The 20,870-nt window shown below is 37.9% G+C and overlaps 2 protein-coding genes and 1 long non-coding RNA gene across 4 annotated transcripts; 1 reads left to right on the forward strand and 2 right to left on the reverse strand.

Moving 5' to 3' along the window:
- Window positions 1-4,464: 4,464 nt before the first annotated feature.
- On the reverse strand, window positions 4,465-6,539 carry LOC137716053 (zinc transporter 11-like). The gene is made up of 3 exons (XM_068455447.2): window positions 5,890-6,539; window positions 5,349-5,389; window positions 4,465-5,218 (listed from the first exon to the last, which is right to left on the reverse strand). Exons 1-3 carry the CDS (start codon window positions 6,368-6,370, stop codon window positions 4,703-4,705), a joined length of 1,038 nt encoding a protein of 345 aa, XP_068311548.2. The 5' UTR covers window positions 6,371-6,539; the 3' UTR covers window positions 4,465-4,702.
- A 2,790-nt stretch (window positions 6,540-9,329) lies between these two features.
- LOC148697865 (uncharacterized) lies at window positions 9,330-10,099 on the forward strand. Its single transcript, XR_015960307.1, has 3 exons — window positions 9,330-9,411; window positions 9,576-9,658; window positions 9,773-10,099. It is a non-coding gene; the product is annotated as an uncharacterized LOC148697865 (long non-coding RNA).
- Window positions 10,100-15,050: 4,951 nt separating this feature from the next.
- On the reverse strand, window positions 15,051-20,464 carry LOC137715942 (mitochondrial import inner membrane translocase subunit TIM50). 2 transcript variants are annotated; one of them, XM_068455308.2, is made up of 10 exons: window positions 19,946-20,464; window positions 19,464-19,555; window positions 18,560-18,596; window positions 18,007-18,068; window positions 17,776-17,889; window positions 17,304-17,408; window positions 17,120-17,218; window positions 16,629-16,785; window positions 16,402-16,504; window positions 15,051-15,605 (listed from the first exon to the last, which is right to left on the reverse strand). In XM_068455308.2, exons 1-10 carry the CDS (start codon window positions 20,367-20,369, stop codon window positions 15,560-15,562), a joined length of 1,239 nt encoding a protein of 412 aa, XP_068311409.2. In that variant the 5' UTR covers window positions 20,370-20,464; the 3' UTR covers window positions 15,051-15,559. The 2 variants fall into 2 exon arrangements, with proteins under 2 accessions (XP_068311409.2, XP_088547002.1); XM_088690876.1 differs by lacking the exons at window positions 15,051-15,605; window positions 16,402-16,504; window positions 16,629-16,785 and adding an exon at window positions 16,821-17,003 and having other exon boundaries at window positions 19,946-20,377.
- Between the last annotated feature and the right edge of the window lie 406 nt (window positions 20,465-20,870).

Genomic DNA, 20,870 nt, shown 5'->3' on the forward strand with positions numbered 1-20,870 from the left:
CTTTGATAACAAGAAGTCAGAATAACTTAGGACGCAAGTAATCGGCTTAAATACACTTGTTCTATGTCTGTCATACAGAGATGGCAGTGGCATGCCTTCGCACTCAGTTAGTTTTGATTGTGAGCCTCAAGGCCTACACCTAAGGCCCCACAAATGCACCTTTCATAACTAATTGTGTCCTCCTCTTGCAGCATTCTGACAAGTAGGAAGCCAATAAAAAACCAAAATGCCAACTCCTCGGGGAGCTGTGTGCTCAAGCCAGGGACATTTCCCAGCGAAATTCATGCTTGAACACTTGCAGTGAAAAATAAACTATCACTTGATTGTCCAAGTTTTACAACCAACCTCAAGCCTAGTTTTGCTTCATAAATTATGGTGGCAATCACAATTCTCAGCAAAAACACACATACAGTTCGTTTAGTGGCACCCCCGTCTCCACTTTGTTAAGTGTGAAAAGGTCGGAGTTCAAATCTCATAGACGATAATTGTTACTGAAGATACAAAAATCCAACACCAAATAGTTGTTTATTCAAGGATAGTGATTTTCAACACACTTTTAGTCCCTTTACATTTTTATATTTCTGGTCATTGAATGGAATAAATCAAACGGAAACCGGTGGGAATGTGATTTTCAAACACCTTTTTAGCTACTCACACAAACCTGTAAATTTCTTTATTTTTAGCTATCGGATTGAGTAAATCAAACAAAGACCTACTGACGCTCCAATTAGAAGATGCGATTACGGGACAGAGTTTTAGGGCCGAAGGGGTAAAGGAAGACCTAAGAAGACTTTGAAAGAGACTCTAAGAAAAGACTTAGAGTAGTTGGATCTAACGGAAGACATGACATAGAACCAAGCCCAATGGCTTTCTAGGATTCATATAGCCAACCCCACTTAGTGAGAAAATGCTTTGTTGTTATTTTTGTTGTTAGTGGATTGAGTAAATCAAAGAGAATGAATGGAAATGATTAAAAAGAAGTGTGTGTGAGGCTGAAAAGCGTGTGTGTTTATCATTTCCCATTCAAGGAATTTCACTCACTCAGCAAGCAAAGAGAACAAAATCTAGAAGACCAAAAGCATTTACCCTGAACCTGAAGATCAGCAGCAAACACAACACTCTTGTTCTTGAGGAACACATGGGAAATGACACAATCAACAAACATTGTAAGCAAGAAGCCCACACAAGCCAACATAAACACAAAAGAGGTATTCTTCTTGGGTCAAGTCCTTGAAAGTCTCATTGGAATCACTCAGAAAGTGCATCATAGCATTACCCAAAAACACACCCCCAACATACTGGATACCCAAAACCAAGAACTCGTCATTCCACTTGAAGAAATAAGGCGAAACCCCGGTACGAACGTCCCAAAAAATATTATGATGAGGCACCAAATCTTGACTAGTATTAGAGGCCTGAACAGAGGTCATGTGGGGTTTCGTTGTCGTTGGTGTTGGGTTCAGTTTCATCGTCGTCATCGTGGCCGTTGTGGGCTAAGGCGGGATGGTGAGGCAAAGGAGGAGGAGAGAAGAGAGGAGGAGTAAGCAAGGGAGAGGTGGATGTTAGGAATGTCGGTACTACAAGATAGAGAATGCACAAAGTAAAGTAGAAAATGGACACCAAGAATTTACGTGGTTCAGCAATTTATGCCTACGTCCACGGAACAACGATCAATCTTCACTATATGAAAATGATGAGTACAACAAGAGTAGTCTTACCAAGCCAAAGACAAGGCTTGATGAATACAAGAAAGTATAATACACATTTTCTATCACTCTAAACTTCACTCACACAATGTGTAGTGAAACACTCTCACTCTCACTCTTGGAGTGGAACTCTAGCTTTGGACTTGATCCTTTGCTACTCACACTTGGTTACTTGATTACAACACTACACCCATATTTATAGGTGAGGGCTTGACATTCTACTAGTTTCTAATTCCTTCTACAAACTAGAACTAGTTTCTAGTTTCTAGAATATTCTACCAACCTCTAATTTAGATAATTCTAGATTAGCCACGAAATTGTAGCTTCTAGATCTTTCCATTTGCAACCAAGGAAGCTAGTACTCTCTAGCTTCTTCCATCAACTTAATAACATGCTAGAATTGTCTAGCATGCTCCAGCCACCTCACTTGCTTACTAGAATAATCTAGAACATTCATCATGGGCTGGACCATATACCAACAGTGGAGCCATCGTTGTTGACTTGTAGGTTTGGAGAGGAGGGAGAGAGAGGCATTGGTTTTAACGGGTTTGGTTGTAGTACGTACTTTATGGGGGGAAGAAAAACAGAGAGTTGTACTATGAAGATGAAATTGAATACACTCCCAATACAGTTGTATGATATTGACAGGATTTAATATGGTTATCTGAATTGTCGGATACTTCTAACTTTTTAAACTCCAAGTTTTTAGTTAGAACGTAAAAAAATAAAGATTTAATGACTATATTTCGGAGGACTATTAGAATATTTGATGACATAGAAGAAGAGAAAATGGGTGGTGGATTTTGGTTTTCAAACAGCCATCGACGACTTGACCTGGAGTAAACGTACGCAATCGCTTTCTGTATTTTGTGTGGGGTTGTAGATTTGCCATGAATTATTTGTTTGTAATTTTTTGGTCTTCTTGAAGAATATTCCACAGACCCCAAACCCCATTTCTTACTATTTTTATAAGAATATATCAAGAATCTCTCATTCGGAGCGTCATTTTTTTGAGTGGCTAAACGAGACAGTTTTTACAATACGATGATAGAGTTCTTAACAGCAATACCACCTGCTTGAAATCAGTTAAAACAAGTGTTGAAGGAGAAGTTTCGCAACCGTTGGGGGTTTCTCCTTTCTGAAATTATGTCTTTCGGTTTGTTTACGGTGAAGCTTTTCAAATAAACTGTTTCACTTTGGTGTTAATAATCATGAGTTGTGTGATTAGTTGAAGAACAGACTGCATTGATTGTCTGTGCTGCATATATATGCCAATTTTTCCATTATGAATCTGTGCTTTAGTGGGAATCTAGTCATGAATCAAGGTGAACAGGATAATCAATAGTTAGCATTATTTTTATTCATTTTACCAGCGATATCGAGGATAGAATCAAATAGACATCGAGCTTGGCACGATTATATCAAGTGTCCCAGATTGTGACAACCGATACTACTACTACAATCCCAAACAACACAACCAGAAACTTTGTAATGGGGTGTGTCAACGGAGACTGCCATGGGAGCTGTATAGCCCTTTGAAAGTAGATGGTTTATGGATACGTACATGAACACACCGCTTGCCACACCTATCGAAATGGCGGAGATCCAATCTGCCTTCTACCTTGAGTTGTGCCCATCTCTGATACCAGTTGGAATGGAAATGGAGGCAGAAAACCATATGCCGGGCATGATAAGAAGGGATGGTCCGGAAACATTAAACTTGAGGGTCACTGTCCTGCTTAGTATACACATACGAAACCACAGAAAGTGTTGTTTGAATCAACCTGAAATGTGCACAAGAGCTGTTCCCAGAAAAATACCACAAGCAAACTGTGAGCCTAGAACCAGAAACCCCTCGTTCCACTTTAAGAAGTAGGCCGACATTCCGGCTGCAAATGTCCCAAAAAAAAAAAAAAAAAAAAAAAAAAACTGTGCACGAATCTTTACGAGTATTAGAGGCTTGGTGCGAAAGGCTGGGAATGTCGTTCTTGTTGGTTTCACTTTCAACATCATTGTGGCTGCTATAGGCCAATGTGGAGAGGGTGAGGAAGAGGAAGAGGAAGAGGGAGAGAGAGAGAGAGAGAGAGAGAGAGAGAGAGCTTGAGGAAATTGTAGCACGCCATGTTCTACTGGTGCAGGAGAAAAAAGTCGAAGGTTTGGTGTAAGCATAAAATAATATAGCATAGGATCACAGTTATTGGCACGCATCAAGAAGTGAATGAACATAATACAGGCCCGGCAAACTGCGTGCGAAGAACCAAGATCCCCTCGTTCCATTTAAAGAAGTAGAGCGACGTTCGGGCTCCAAATGTCCCAACAAACACCAAAACCAAGCACCAAATCTTCACCAGTATTAGAGGCTTGGAGGGAAGGGTGTGAACGTTGTCGCTCTTGTTGCTTTCATCGTCATCTTGGCCACTGTTGGCCCAGGATGAGGCAGAGGAGGAGAGAGAGCTTGAGAAGATTGTAGCAAGCCATTCTGCAGTGGTGCATGAAAAAAATGAACGGTTCAGTGTGTCATTATACAGCTTGTTTTGGACTTGAGAAGTGAATCTTGTGCAAATCAAACAGAAGAAATGAATACACAAGACGATGGCAATAGGCTGTAGTTCAATGGCATTAGGATATGCTGCTTGACCTGGAAAGGCCAAGGGACTGGTCATAAGTGGTTAAGGATGTTTACTCCTGCGCCCGAGGTACTGAGCTCGAATCCTCTGCCCCAGATATTGCTTATATATATAAACCCGGAAAGCATCTGTTTATAACTGTATCAATATGCATACGAATTAAAAACATTTGGCGATCATTACAACACATACGAATTAAAAACATTTGGCGATCATTACAACACTGCTCTCTATCCTGAACTAATAACTTATGATTGCAAAAATCAAAATAAAACCAAAATTACATATATCAACCCTTTGCCTTGCTACTAACGAATCTATACTTCCGAACGCAATCTTCCACAAACAAATCATGCACGAACAATGACTTCAAGTGTCCCAAATCATCACAACAGCTATTACCCCAATGCCTAACAAAACTGCCAGAAACTTGTACTGGGGCTTGTCAACTGAAACTGCTCTGTCGGGTGTATAGCCCTTTGCCAATAAATGGTTTATTGCTACGTATATGAACACTCCACATGCTAGAGCCATTGAAATCGCGAATATCCAATCAGCCACAGCTCCTTGGGTTGTCGCATCTATTAGGATTCCGATTGCCACACCAATAGGACTTGAAATAGCAAATGCAAAAGCGTAGGCAGCGCATGATAAGAAGGGACGGTTAGGCATCATTCGAAGGAGAGCAATGCCCATGGCAATGGCCGCAAATACCTTGTGAAGAGAAATTGTCCATAAGGCTTTCCAAGCATCGGCTTTAGTCTCAGCGACTCCAATTGCAATGCCCTCAAACACAGAGTGGAAACACAAGGCTACTATCAACAAGATGCTGTCCCCAAGTGAAGTAGCGCTTGCAACCACTGCATTTGCAAAGTGGTTATGGCTCTGCCGGGTCAATCAAAAACAAGTTTCGAGTTAGTCTCAGAACGGCCACCAAGTAATCCCCCAATACGTATGGAAATCCTGATACGATTACCACCAGAAGATATATGAAATTAGCAAGTATATATCTTACCTGAGTGCCATATTGACCACCCTTTCCCTGCTCAATATTACCTGTAGTGAAAAATAAACTATCACGACTGTCTTAGTTTTACAGTCAACCTCAAGCTTAGTTTTGCTTCATAAATTATTGTTGCAATCACAATTCTCAGCAAAAACACACATACAGTTCGTTTAGTGGCACCCCCGTCTCCACTTTGTTAAGTTTGAGGAGGTCGGAGTTCAAATCTCATAGACTACAGTTGTTACCAAAAAACAAAAATCCAACATCAAACAGTTGTTTATTCAAGGACTGATTTTCAACACACTTTTAGTCCCTTTATAATTTTATATTTCTGGTCATCCAACTGAATAATTCAAACGAAAACAGGCAGAAAGTATATTTCTATACTTCTAGCCATCGGATTTGAAAGAATCAAACAAAATCGACGGAAATGATTAAAGAGGGCGTGTGAAAAGGCTGAAAAGCGTGCGTCTTAATCATTTCCCGTTCAAGAAATTTCACTCACTAAGCAAGCAAAGAGAACAAAATCTAAAACACCAAAAGCACTTACCCTGAACCTGAAGATCAGCAGCAGACACACCGCTCTTATTCTTGAGGAACACATAGGAAATGACACAATCAGCAAGCATTGTAAGCAAGAATCCCCCACAAGCCAACATAAATGCAAAAGGGTATTCTTTTTTGGTCAAGTCCTTGAAAGTCTCATTGGAATCACTTAGAAAGTGCATCATCGCCGTACCAAAAAACACACCTCCAGCAAACTGCGTACCCAAAACCAAGAACCCTTCATTCCACTTGAAGAAATAAGGCGAAACTCCGGGTACGAACGTCCCAAAAAATATTATGATGAGGCACCAAATCTTGACTAATATTAGAGGCCTCGAACGGAGGTCATGCGGGGTTTCGCTGTCGTTGGTGGCGGGTTCAGTTTCGTCGTCGTCGGCGTGGCCGCTGTGGGCTAAAGCGGGGATGGTGAGGCAAAGGAGGAGGAGAGAACAGAAGAGGAGTAAGCGAGGGAGAGGTGGAGCCATCGTTGTTGACTTTTGGGTTTGGAGAGGAGGGAGAGAGGGGCATTGGGTTAAACGGATTTAGTTGTGGGTGTGGTTATAAATGGTAGGGGTTGAAGTTTGAAGGTTTGGTTGTAGTACATACTTATTGGGTGAAAAAAAAAAGAGTTGTACGAAGAAGATGAAAGTGGAAAATATGGGAAGAGGGGTTTGTACTACAATCTATGCAATACAGTTGTTGTATGATAACGACTCAACAGTTGTTATATTCCGGAGAATTTTTTGTGACATAGGATTTGAGAAGGGAAATGTTATTGGCACTTCAAAAATCTCATTCTACACTTCTCATCAATATATTTTTCTTTCCAAATATAGAAAGTTTGGAATGTAAAATGAGATTTTTAGAGTGCTAATAACAATTCCCTTTAAGAAATGGGTGGCGGATTTTGGTTTTCAAACATCTATCCACAACTTGACTAACGGACGCAATCGCTTTCTGTTTCTTGTGTGGGGTTGGAGATTTTTATGAATTACTTATTTTATTTTATTTTTTGTTTTGTTGGGGAAGATTCCACGAACCCTATTTTGTAAAACAAAAATGCTACTTTAACCATCAAATTATATAATTATTTGTACCATCTCTAATAAAAAGGAGACTCATATGCATTGATGGGCTCTATCTCGATGAGAGAGAGAGTACAATTGAAGGTATAACCAGGTAGTTAGTATAGCATTACTCTTTATAAAATGACAAATATCTCGTCACACACACAGAAATTCACAAGAGCATCAAACAAAAAAAAAAATCACAAGAACCAGCCTTGTTTTCTATAATTCGATGGAACATTTCTTACCACTTCTATAAGAATATTATCATAAGGTAACATCTTTATGGAAAGCGTCATTTTTTTCAAGTTCTTTAGAAAGTGATGTAAGTTTTGTCTTTATGGGCGTTATTTTTTGGTTGCTTGGATGTTATGTAGTTAGGTTTGTATTGTTTTTATGTTGCATTTGTTATTATGGACTTGTATTCTTTATCAATGATGTTCACTGTTTTTTTTAATTAATCAAATGTTTTTAACCTTTGAGAAAACTAGTTGACAAACCCAATCTCCTTTATTTATTTTTTTTTACGTACAACGATATATATTATTTATTCAATGAAGTGGAGTATAAATTGCAATCTATTATATTAAAACATAATATCTACCATATTTACAACTTACGTTGAATATCAAAGCTACACCTATAAACTATGGGATGATCCGCAAGAAATATCACAGGGTTTGAACCTATTGCCTGGCTCAAACCACACCGACAATGTTTATAATATTTTCTTTTTTCAATTTAATAATGGTTTATTTTTCTAAGAATGTAGACACACACCCGACTTTTTCTTGGGTCAATTTCTATAATTTTTTCGGTCATTTTTGTCCGAACATGTGCCCCTTATCTATGATTTTCGTATGTTTAATCATTGTCGAATACACACTTGGTTGTTTGACGTTTAATATACATATCACTAATAACGTTAAGATGGCAATTGAAAAGTATGTATCATGTCAATGTCCAAAAAACTGATGGAGTACCAATTGGACGTTGGCTCAACGGCACAACTGTGCAAATGCATTGCTTGACGGCAAAGCTAATTCCCTGTGTGGAATTCTTCAATAAACAAATCGACAAGAACAAACTCTACCATTAACTATGGTTCCATGTATTTGTTTTTAAGAATAAACGCGTTTTTAGTTTTGGTTTCTGTATAAATAGTCTGAACTAATGGATGCAAAAAACTGACCTTGTGTTTCTATGCTTAGTTTCATGCCCTGAATTCAATTCTGTTGTCCGTTTGGCATGATTCTGTTGTTTGATCATAGTTTCGTAAATGGCCGCCACTTGACCTTTGTAGTAGACGAGGATCCAACTGTTGGATCATTATGAAATTATAGTATGTTGTTGTATGTATTATGTGAGGACCTTAGAAATTTACGGATCATAAATCCGATGTACGTATCTTCCGGATTGAATAATCTTAGATTATTAACCTGTGTAGTAGACGAGGATCTGATAGTTGGGTCATTATGAAATTATAGTATGTTGCTATACGCATTATATGAGGACCTTAGAAATTTACATAACGGAAATTTGACATACGAATCTTCCGGATTGGATTACTAGGGTTGTTGACCATACCATTGACCCGGTTGACTGAGGGTTGACTTCTAGTCAAAATGTTCTGAGTTGTTCTTAAGTACTGAAATTAACCTTACTAGATATCTCATAGAGCCTAGTGGGTCTACCTTGGCCAACGAGCCATCCTGAGGGATGTATGCTTCGGTTTGCATGCGATTGGCACCTTACTGAAATTTATGTGATTATTGAACTTCTAGATGATATAATGATATGTGTGATTGCCAGTATGAAAGACGAGCATGAAACCATATTAGAAGTATTATGTAGAACTTATATGTTTGTATGACAATATATTTTGTTAGTCACGTGGGATTGATAGTGTATTTACTCATGTGTAAATCATAGGTGTTGAGTTGAAGTATGAGATGTGATGTGTGATGATGTGACTGCACCATGTAGCAGTGCAGTACATGGATGGGCTTTCTTGGTATATTCGTAACGAGGGACTATACGTTCTTTAAGGGTCATCATGATTGGTATATCTGCGATGAGTGATCACTACCTACGCTATTAGACAATGCCTATGGTTCTGCTTCCACCGGCAAAGCTACAGAGGAGCAAGGAGGATGGCCACCCCTCTTCTCGCCGGAAATCAAGCCTAGGAGTGGTGGTTTCTGCCCCTCTGGTCCCGTTAGAAGTGATAGCTGCTCAGCCCGCTCTCTGGTTTTCTGCAGCTGCAGCAGAGTGCGTTAATTTTTTATTATTTTTAATCCTTAAGCAAAATGACACCGTTTCGTTTTGTGATCTAAAAAAAGTACGTGGGACGACGTGTAAGCCTTTAGCCTGTTACCTTTTCACCTCATTCCCTTATTTCCAGAACAACGCTCAGAGGTTCGTTCTTTTCGCACCCCCCCAACCCCAAAAGCTCAATGGTTCGTTCTTTTCCAATTCAATTAGTTTTTGCACAAATGGGTTTCTGGGTATTTGAATTTTGTGTTTCATAAGCAATTTCGAGTTGAAAGATTTTTTTTTTTTTTTTTTTTTTCATTTGGGGATTGCCAATTGCTTAATTGATCAATTAATATTGAAACTCTAGGCGTCTGATGCTTCGTCGTCGAACAACGGAATTAGGAGTGGGTCGCCGACAGAGTTTGATAGTCTTCCTCCACCTATCTCCAGGTGTTTGATAATCTTCCTCCATCTATCTCTCGTACTGCTTTTTGCTAGTCTTTATACACACTCCATGTGTTTGATTTAATGCCTCAAAGAATTATCTAACGAATCAGTTTCCAGGGGCAATGTGAATCAAAATGGGAATGAAAATGGTGGTAATTCTGAGTATACCGTTGTTAATGTTGAGGTAATGAACGAGGAAAGTGACGGTAATAGAGATGAAGGGAAGGTAGCAAAATGTTCAATACAAAGGTATTAAACTTGGTCTAGTCTAGGGGATTTCGTTTTCTACAATGTTATCTTGCCATTATTTTGGGACTCGAGTGCACTCTTATGTTGTGGTCAGTGTAACATCAAGCTTTGCCAGCTCTGCCCATATCTATAATCTTGGGTGTCGTTTTTTACTTCTCGACTCGGTTATTAATGGAGCCTTTTGTTACTAGGATAGGTAGACTTGTTGATATTTTGATACTCCATTCGTTTTTGGTAAGAGAGAGATTATATTTGAGCGGAAGTTGATATCCTAGCTAATTTTTGTTACTCCTGAATTCTCAATTAAATGGGTTTTGAAATTATAAGTTCATCACTAATGTCTATTGGTTTGTAATGGTGGATCAGAGTATACAAAAATGATTCGATTGTCTAAATTTGTGTTGAACAAAATTAATATTGTCCATTATCTAAAAGGATTTAGTTGTCTAAATTTTTTTTGTAACGAACAATCCCCAAAGATTACGGTTTTTATAATTTTAATATGTAAATTTACGAAAATGCCCTTCGAGGTAAAACGTTGACTTTTGTTGACCGTCTTGTTGTGTCATGTAAGATCCATTTTCTTGGCGTAGCCTCATAGTACTCATCGTTACGAACGCGTGGGCGTAAACGAAACGTAATTTGGAGTTATAACGAAGGAGTTATTAACGAATGAAGTCCAGGGCAAAATGATCATTTAACTATAAATCTGGAAGGCTCCAGATTTTGTTGGAGCCATGAGATGATGCCACATTTGTGGCTGGGATGGAAAGAAAGGAAGAGAAAGAAAAGAGATGGACGGACAGGAGAAAAGAGAAAGGAGAAAAATGAGGAAGGTGCTGCCTAATCAGGAAGGAGGAAATGAGAGAGTGACCAATGAGGAAAGAAAGAAAGGAGGGAAGGGAGAGAGAATGAGAAGCACCGGATCCCCCCACCAGCTCCATGTCACGACTTGGTTCCTAATGATGGTTTTTGTCAATTTTTCCGTAGTTTTTCCGGTGATCCAAAGCTTGCCACCACCTGCACTTGACTCCACGACCCTCATTCTTCAAGTTCCACCACAAACCCAACAATTTTTGGTCTTGGTTTCGTGGGGATAGCGTTGGCCGCACCGTGGGGAAATCGGCGAAAATTCACCATTTCTACAAGTACCACCACCAACCACCACCCATAAGTTTTGGGGCGTCAGAGTTCGATTTGAAGACGAATTGGAAAACACCCATTTCTAGGGTTCTGGCAGATCGAGGGTGATTTAAGGTGTTTCCTAACCGAATTGGACTTTGGCCCAGGTATGAAAATTGTGCCTCTCATTGAGATCTACTTGCCTATAAAATTTGGTAATTTTTAGAGTTAGTCAAAAAATTGGGTTTCCGTTCACTGGAAACCGTCACATGCGGCGGCGCGTGGCCTTCCGGCCACCTCCCCTTGGTGGCGTATAGGGGGAACTCAAGGACCCTCCTTAGGTTTCTTGACGTGCCGAGTCCAAATCCGCCGTCCGTTTTCCCAAATTCAACCCTTTTAGTAGAGTTTTACTAAATGGTCTTTATGTGCGTTTAGGTACATCGGTGGAAGGGATCCCATTCATGCTAGTTCAAGCGGCTATCAGACAATAAAATATCTGTGAGTGGTAGCCTAGCATGCATTGCATATTTTATGAATGGAGCATGATTTATAATATGTTTTACGGATTTTCATACTTATAATTTATTTAGATTGCTTTTACGGAATAATTATGATTTATCGGATTTATATATTACTAAAGGTTATGAATCATTGGATTGTTAGTTATGAAATTCTATGGATTCAAAAATATGTTTATTATGGATTTATGATTATGGTTTATCATGGATTTATGATTATGGTTTATCATGGATTTATGAGACGAGGTTTGAGCTTTTGAGCTCTGATGTTTGATACGAGATTTTGAGATATGTTTTTGGTACTTACCTAGTGGGTTATCATACAGCACACCCGCACACCACGAGTATAGATGTCTATGGCCATAGGACACAGTTGATGAGGAGGAGAGAGATATGATATATGATATATGATATATGATATACCCCCAGCTTCACTGCCAAAAGCAGTGTCGGACAGTTTCACTAGCCATAGCTAGTGTCGGTGTGGATGTATGCTATTTTATACAGCTTCACATTCAAGTGATGGACATGTTATTCAGCTTTACCTTCGGGGGACTATGATACCCCTAGTTGAGTACATCATCGATGAGATTTATGAATTTGCATTCGGGCGGCGTTTTCAACATTATTGAGCATGATTTTACACGTACATGTTTTACAAATGTTTTGTATGGCATGCTAGGGTTTTTCATAAATCTATATGTAGTATTATATATGAGTTTTCAAAATAGGAGGTTACTATGTTCAAAAATAGAAATGGTTTTCCTATTATTAGTATTATTATAAACTTTGGTCCACTCACCTTTTCTGTTTTTGCGCCCCCTCAGGATTTAGGATCAAGGTATATGATCCAGGCGTCAGGACTCTAATAGGTATCCTCAAGTCTCCTCAGTATCGGTATCATTCACTTGTTCTTATCTTTTCCTAGTGATTCTTCCATATTATTTTTAGTAGGTGTATACTCTGAACACATTCCTGCTTTTGCATGATCGTTCTAATTACTTATTCTTTACTTGCATGCATGTTAAAATGGCTTCATCACCCTCGAGTGTCGATCAGCACATGCCTACCCTGGTATGTAGGGATATCGAGGTTGGGGCATGTCATTTTTGGAATTTTTTACCCTTTTAAATTCCGCCCCTTCTCCCGATAATTTCTAGCTTCGCCACTGTCTGCTTGGTATATCTATGATGAGGAACCACACGCATTCTAAGGTGGTCATGCTTAGTATATCCGCGATGAGCGATCACGACCTAGTATTATAGATTATGGTCATGCTTGGTATATCCGAAATGGGGGACCACATATATTTTATGGGTGATCATGCTTGATATATCCGCGATGAGGGACTATACGCATTCTAGGGTTGATCATGCTTGGTATATCCGTGATGAAGGACTATACGCATTCTAGGGGTGATCATGCTTAGTATATCCGCGATGGGTGATCACTACCTAGTACTATAGATTATCGTTTTGCTTGGTATATCTACAATAAGGGACCATACACATCTTATGCGTGATCATGCTTGGAATATCTGCGATGGGTGATCACTACCTAGTACTATAGGATATGATCTTAGTTGGTTAATCTGCATCAGGGGACCATACACATTCTAGGAGTGACTCTACTTGTTTAATCCGCATTGGGGGCCACTACCTACTTGGTTACATGGTGCTCATGGGTGGTCCTGCTTGGTTAATCGGCATTGCGGGCCACACTATTTGATGCATGTCTATGGTTTTGCTTGGTAAATCTGCAATGGACGACCACTTCCTAGTGAGATTTCATTGAGTGGTCCAGAATCCCAGCTTTTGGTCAATTATGTTGAGTTAGTCTAAAACCCTAGATTAGTGTGAACATAAATTGCTCAGGATAAATATTTGTGTTGGTAAATTAGGGATTACAACATTGCTTGGGATCCAAGTGAAGAAATACAGCGATTGGCTTTACTAAATTTTGTGAATTAATACTTGATTTGGTTGTTGGATTAGCATAGCTATATTATTCATCTTTGGGTCATTAAATCGATTAATTGATGTGAGTATGGAATGATGTTGAAAAACATTGTAATGGATGTGGATAGCAAAATGAAAATCCTGGTTGTCATATGGTTTTGTTATGTAGTCTGAAATCTAGTGATTTATGCTCGACGAGTTACATTGAGTGATTCTGGAACTCTATGTTTTCTGCTATAAAGTACCATGACAAATGTCAAAGTTACGAATGGTTTGATCCTGCCTTAAGGTACATAGGTAGTCTAACACAGAGGTTATATGCAGCCATAACATAAAAAGAAAATATTAATGTGTTGTCGAACCACTTATTTGTGTTTGGGTCATGTCTCAAAGGCGAGGCATGAAAGATGAACATGTGTGTGGTGGTGTCACGTGTCGATCCTGAACATATTTTGGGATTAGGGCGTGACAGAAGTTGCTCAAATTTCCAATTGTGGTTGTAACTTAGGGTTACAATGCTAGATATCTAGATTTCAAGTAGAGAATATGGCAAACGTTATGGAGGTTAGCTTTATTAAAACTAGTGAAGTGATATTTAATCTGGTTGGTTGATCAACGTAGTTGTATGTTAATTGTGGACCTTTGAATCAATTATTTATTGCGATTGTAGGATTGTGTTGGAAATCATTATAAGATATGTGGAAGATGAAATAGCCATCCTGGTTGTTAAATGGCCGTTAAATAATCTGGAATCTAATGAATCATGTTCGATGAGTTCCATTGAGCAATTCTAGAACTCTATGTTTTTTTTGCTAGATAATGCCACAAGAAAGTTTGGATTGGTGAATTACGATGGCATGATCCTGTCTTGGGTATGTTAACAGTCTAACACAAATGTTAGATGCAACCATGAAATAAGAGGAAACTGTTGAACTGTCTGTTTGTTTTTGATCGTGTCCCAAAGGCGAGACATGATAGCTGGATAAGTACATAGGTAAGTGACGTCATGTGTCGATCCTGAACATATCTTGGGATCTGAGTGTGACAAAGGGTGTTGAAATTTATAAGTTTATTTAAGAATTTAATTAAAGATTTGATTTGATTTTATATCAGGGTATATTTGGAATTTTGCACAGTAGGGTTTCTTATATTTAAGTCTCTACATATAATGCTTGTAATATAGTTTGAGAAATAACTTCGTTTATAGTTGTCTTTACTCTTGTCCATTTGATTTCAATTGAATGAATAATATCATAATTTTGTATTCGTTATTCGCCAGGCACTCTGATATTACCCAATACCTCAGCTGCTACTGTTGGCTTTACATAAATCATGATTAAGGATCTAAGAACTATGAAAGAAAACTAAAAATGAGTTGAGAGTTTTGAATTACCTAATTATGAAATGAGTTTGGCTAGTTACAGAAATATATTTGATGAATAAAATTACCTATTTCTGCCATTAAGCAAATGGAAGACATTTGATGAATAAAATTAAAAATTAAAAATAAAAATACAAAAAAACTGAAAAAGGGAGGAGCAGCAGAAGAATAAAATATGTTTTATATTAGAAGAATAATGACGTTAAAGGATTAAATTGTTAGTGAAGAATGGGAAGCGGCGAGGATGAAACCTGCACCGGAGTTGCATAAGCAGAACTGATTTCCATCACTACGACAAAGTCCCATCTGCCACAACGTATAGGCTTGAGTGACTAACTTGAGCAGATGTTTCCAGTTAATCAGTCCATAGACATGTTTATCAACACAGATGCTGGAAACGACGAAAATAAACGAGTTACAAATCCTTTGTTCCTAGGGCATTACAAAATATCAATTGCTGTGAGCCAAAATTCTGCTGTTCATAGAAATTTTCCGCCAAAATATCACACTTTGTAATGTCAAATCCATGCCGCAAAAGAATTATGATCGATTCAAAATTTCATTTCTCCGGAACTTTCTCGATAGCTACTTTGACACTGACTCGAAAATCCTTTAGCCAGTTGTACTTGAAAACATCACCTAGTCTTTACAATACTCTTGACTCGGCCTCCTGATCTCAACGTCGCCAAAATCGACCCTGCTGCTTCGATTCTTGTATTCGCCTGCAATGTCATAGATTGAGACAGATTCTCACATCACACAATAGTAACATCAGTAGTATAAGAATTAGGGTGAATTGCCAATTTAGTCTCTCAATTATCACATCAATGAAAATTAGGTCCCTAAACTATTTTTTCAGAAAAATTAGTTCTTGAATTATAAAAATCTGCCAATTACATCCATAATATTATATTCGAAGCTACTATATTCAATTTTCTGTCAATTTAAGTTTGCTTGCATGTGATACACATTAGAGGGTAGATTGGTAGTTTTCCATAAAGAAATAGTGTATGGAGTTAACTTTGGAGGGTAAATTGATAGTTTTACTTAAGAATTAGTGTAAGTTAACTTTAGAGGGTAAATTAGATGTTAGATTCGCAACCTATATGAAATGTGAAGGGCTTATAGGCGAGAAAATGACGGTATTACACTCTAAAGTGTGTCAAGTGACTTAAGTTGAAGAAAAATTGGATAAAATAGCTTTAAATATAATAATAGGGATGAAATTAGCAATTTTTAATGAATTTAGGGACTTATTTTACCGAAAAATAAATTCAAGGACCTAATTTTCATTGAGGTAATAGTTCAGAGACTAAATCGGCACTTCACCCTAAGAATTATACAATGAATCTCAAACATGTCGTATTGAGGATGCTAGGATTTCTATGTACAAATAGGAGAGGATTAGCAACAGCTATTGTGTTAGTGACTTGTTAATGTAGCATGAAGTGAATAAACATGAAAATGACACAGTTGACCTTTTTAATCACAAAATTAAATACAAACACTAAGACTTACTTTTGATGCTCTTTAGATCGCCTAATGAACTCTGCAGGAATATCACGCCCTTCATACGATGCTAGTACTTGCCTAATATCTGCTGGAGGATTGCGGGCAACAACTGCACAAAAACCAAGCACAATGAGGTGGTAACGCATTTCTCACAAGCTTCAGGAGTTGATTTAACATAGAAATAATGTGAAGTCCACTGGTGCTACAAGAAATGAAAATCACAGATGACTTACATTCAAGAAATGGTATGAAATCCACAAGAGCTGTGTCATCTAACTCATTCTTATATGGCTTTATTACAGCACCATTTTCAGGCTGAAGACTATTTTCTCGTGCGTGTGCACTCAGATAGATGATCTTTTTTGGATCTCTGTTAAGTTTTGAAAGGTCCTGCCAAGAGGAACTACATCTCATATCTTTACTAATCACATATGTCAAAATCAGAATAGAATATGAATTAACCAAGAAAGGGAGGAAACTGGTTTCGAATGAATGCACATTGGAGTTCATCAATTATTTCATGGTTTGACATGGCACACAAGTAAGCTTATTGGTTGCGGGAGACAGTTAATAGCAATTTGCTTAGAGAGATACTGCATTGGCAAAGGCTAGAGCCACAAAACATACAAAATAAATACCATGTTAAAAGCTGTAAATCAACAAAAAGGTACAGAAAAGAGGAAATTGAACATCATGTAATGAAACAAGTGCCCAACAAACTTACCCTATAATGTTTTCCATTCTGATACCTAGTGGCAGCCTTTCCCAGCCTATATCGTACACAATGCTTGGTGTCCAGTCTCTCCATTACAGGATCTACATACTACATTTACCAAAATACAGTACAACTCTGTCAGTAATTTCCAAGAGAACAAGTAACAATAACGTATAAGTGAAATACTGAATACCATATTTGAATAGTCTGAATACACGATGATTTCATAAAACTGAGCAAGATGTTCCAAAAAAGCATCAACTCCAGGTCTTTTGATAGTCTGCCAGCCCTTTTCTCGCTTTATATGCCAAAAAGAAACATGAGTGTCATTAACCACACCAAAACGAAAAGAAAAAAAAAAACCCTTCAAGGCTCTGAACTGTAATGCAGAACACTTTAAGAAGACATGAACAAATGTGGAAAAAAAATCGTTCTTAGAAATCATGAGATTGCATAAACATGAACATAACACTACCAAACTGCAATGCAGAACACTTTACGAAGACATGAACAAATGTGGAAAAAAATCATTGCCTAGAAATCATGAGATTGCATAAACATGTACATAAGACTACCAAATAAATCTTCTAAGAACATGCCAAATCTTGCCAGCATAAGAGTGCAATGTCTTGTGTTGGAGATAAAAATGCCTCAACCAGCCTTACCGTCCAATAAGAGTATAGTAATGTCTCCTGGAGATCCAGAACAAGGGTAAAAACATGTTTCTCCATGGGATGTAAATCTGGAAGAAGCTTCTCCGCATATGGTTCAGTATAGCCCTATATGAGAGTAAGAAACATTTGAATCAAGCAACCATAAGCTCTTTAGACAAGAGTTACAATCAAAATCACAACGCGGAAGCAGAGAAAAAAGGTTAAAAGAAAATAAAAACATACTCGAATTTGTTCTTCAATCGTCCTCCTTGCATCAATGTAAGCTTCAACTGCTTTAGCAGGAACTGAAATATAAAACAAAAAAAAATCATCATACTGTGAGCAACAATATGAGAATTAATTCGTCTGCTTCTAAACGTCAGGCTCATCCCGTGAGAAGTTAAACCAAATGAGCTCTGTCAAATTTTATAGCGTGGAGTAGCACTAAAGAATGTGTACAATCAATATACTTTTTTGAAAATATATCATCAAAATATATAAACATATTATGCTTTGGTAAACAATTCACCACTCTGTGATAAAGAGTTGGATCAAAAGATTAATGACTAGTTCTGTCATTCATTTTCTAATGTTGGTCATAATGAAATAGGTAACTATATGCTCAGGAGATAACATATATTTACTAGAATACAAAAGTAAAAGCAAAAGAGGTTGCGGTTAACTCAATGCATCATCTACATAACAGGACCCAGAATAAAGAAAATTAACAAAAGTCAATCATTGATTAAAAAAAAGACTGGAAAAGGTTCTCAGACTGCATGGTTAAGGACCTCACCTGTAACTGCAGAAGAGTATACCCGACTTTTAAATTTCTGCAGAAGAAATAGATCACTAAATGTTAGTCTATTAAAGACTCATCAAATTGTGGAGGTAATAATGATAATATAATGTATAATAAAAAGCAAGGCCCAACAACCTATACAATGCAAACTAAATGCAACCTACTACTTATCTGTCTTCTGTAGCAGACAGCTTAGAACACATAAACAAACTGTTAAAAGATTTAGTAATAAGCAACCCAGTTCATGCAAACTACAGCATAGAATAGGTGTATATAGAGTTACCAAAACCGGATAGGCGGATTTGAATCCTTGAAAAACAGTCCTAAATAAAGGCTTGGACCATATTTTAACAAAATACTTTTTTTCATGGTTCAAGCCCTCCCACTGGACTGACCAAAGTTAGCTCAGATGACCGGGCCAAAGGTAGTTGACCAAACACTAATACCAGTTGAAGGACATCCTCTGTTCAGGTCAAGAATTTTCAAGTCCTATGTGTCTGACAATCACATGATGCGCATTAAACCCACTAGAATGGATTCAATATTAAGAAAATGACGGGATATTGTTTCCAAACCATGTCAATCAAATGCTTTGGACTATTTTCACTCTTCTCATAAACTCATCTCAAACATGTTTTAAATTTATCTAAATTTGCAGGCAATTTTCCATTTTCATATCAAACATGTTTTGAAGTATTAATAATTGAAAAAACTACAACCAAAGTAATCATCTAAAAACTTGTTCCGCATCACGATACAAATGAATCCTTACATTCTTTCTCTTCCTCGTCTCTTTTTCAGGTTAAGTTACTTGAATAAAATTGTTATTTTGCACTATTAAGTCATGCGGACAGCTAAGTAATTGCGTTCCTAAAACAAAGTTCTATGTCATACTTACTTCAAGGGCAGACGCATCATCTGCCACCTTGATAGTTGAAGGTGCTGCTCGGAGAGCCTTGGTCTTTTCGTCAATTTCATCCAAAGAGTATGCTGCAAAATGAATGCAAATCCAAGATTCAATCTATCTTTCACCAAGAAACATAAGACCGACCACATTAACCCAATATTACAAACACAGAGAATAACTGTTTATCAGAAACCCACATCAAGTTTCTCTTCCACAAACCAAAAAGTAAAAGAATAAAAATGAGAAACCCAATTATCACGACCAAATCAAATCCCAAATCTTGCAATTCAACATTGTTCAATCAATTCGCCGATATATACAAATTCCTTATCACGAATTAATCTAAAACACCAAAAAGCGAGCCTTTCTTAATCTTTGCAGCCAAAACCCACATCAAGTTTCACTTCAAAACCCTTAAAAAACACCAAGCAGACAAAAATAAACCAACATTTCCAGACCAGCATAGCTCATACCATACGAGACATAACCAACAGCAGCAGTGGCTCCAGTGATCGCGCCAATGAGGGAGTACTTGAGGAAGTTCCAAGATTTGCTACTTGAAGCGTTCGGAGCCGGAGCGCTTGGTGGCGGCGGTGGAGGCGGAGGTGGAGATGTGGGATTGGAGATTAGGGATTGGGTTTCGACGAGTGGTTCTTTGGGAGGCGTTGAAGACACATCGGAGCTCAATAGGCGTCCATTGGCCTTTAATAGCCGAGAGAGTGAACGGGAACGAAGCAGTATCGAGGACATTGCTAGGGTTTTAGAGAGGTTTTGGTTGTGATCGCTGTGTGGGGGTTTGGGATTGGAGTAGGGTTTTGAGGAGAGAGAGAGACTGAAAGTGAAAGAGAGAGAAAGAAGGGGCTGTTTGGGTATTGGAATGGAATTTGTCATGAACATTTCCAGGGGTATTTGTACGTCGGTTATCCTCTAGTTGTTTCTAGTTTCGTCAAGAGACTCTCTGTTTGGTTCCCGACTAGTAGAGTTTTTTCAGTGTGTCCAAAATACGGTCTAGTATGCTAAATATAATAATATAAATAGTTGAATACTTAAAAAAATTTCCAATTCCACAAAAATGTTAGGACTGAGAGGAGGTAATTCATCTTTAAGAAATGCTAGTAGGACTCGTCTAAAAAACGAGTCTACTAGCCGGGGTGGCCCTAAAAACCGTAGAAGTGCTAAACCAAATCAAATTGCGACAAAATAATCTTTAAAATCCCTTGTTGACAAAAGAAAGTCAACTTAGGTTCAAGAACCAAACCAAACCGTTCATATCGGTTTTGATTTTCATATTGACAGAACCACTTAGAACCGGACCGAACAGTAAATATAAATAATTAATTAAATTAAATAGTTGAATTGGGTGTTTATCGTTTCATGTAGTTTATGTTAGCTCAAATT

The sequence above is a fragment of the Pyrus communis genome, chromosome 3 (genome assembly GCF_041283825.1).
Source record: "Pyrus communis isolate YQ-2024b chromosome 3, ASM4128382v1, whole genome shotgun sequence".
Classification (NCBI taxonomy): domain Eukaryota; kingdom Viridiplantae; phylum Streptophyta; class Magnoliopsida; order Rosales; family Rosaceae; genus Pyrus; species Pyrus communis.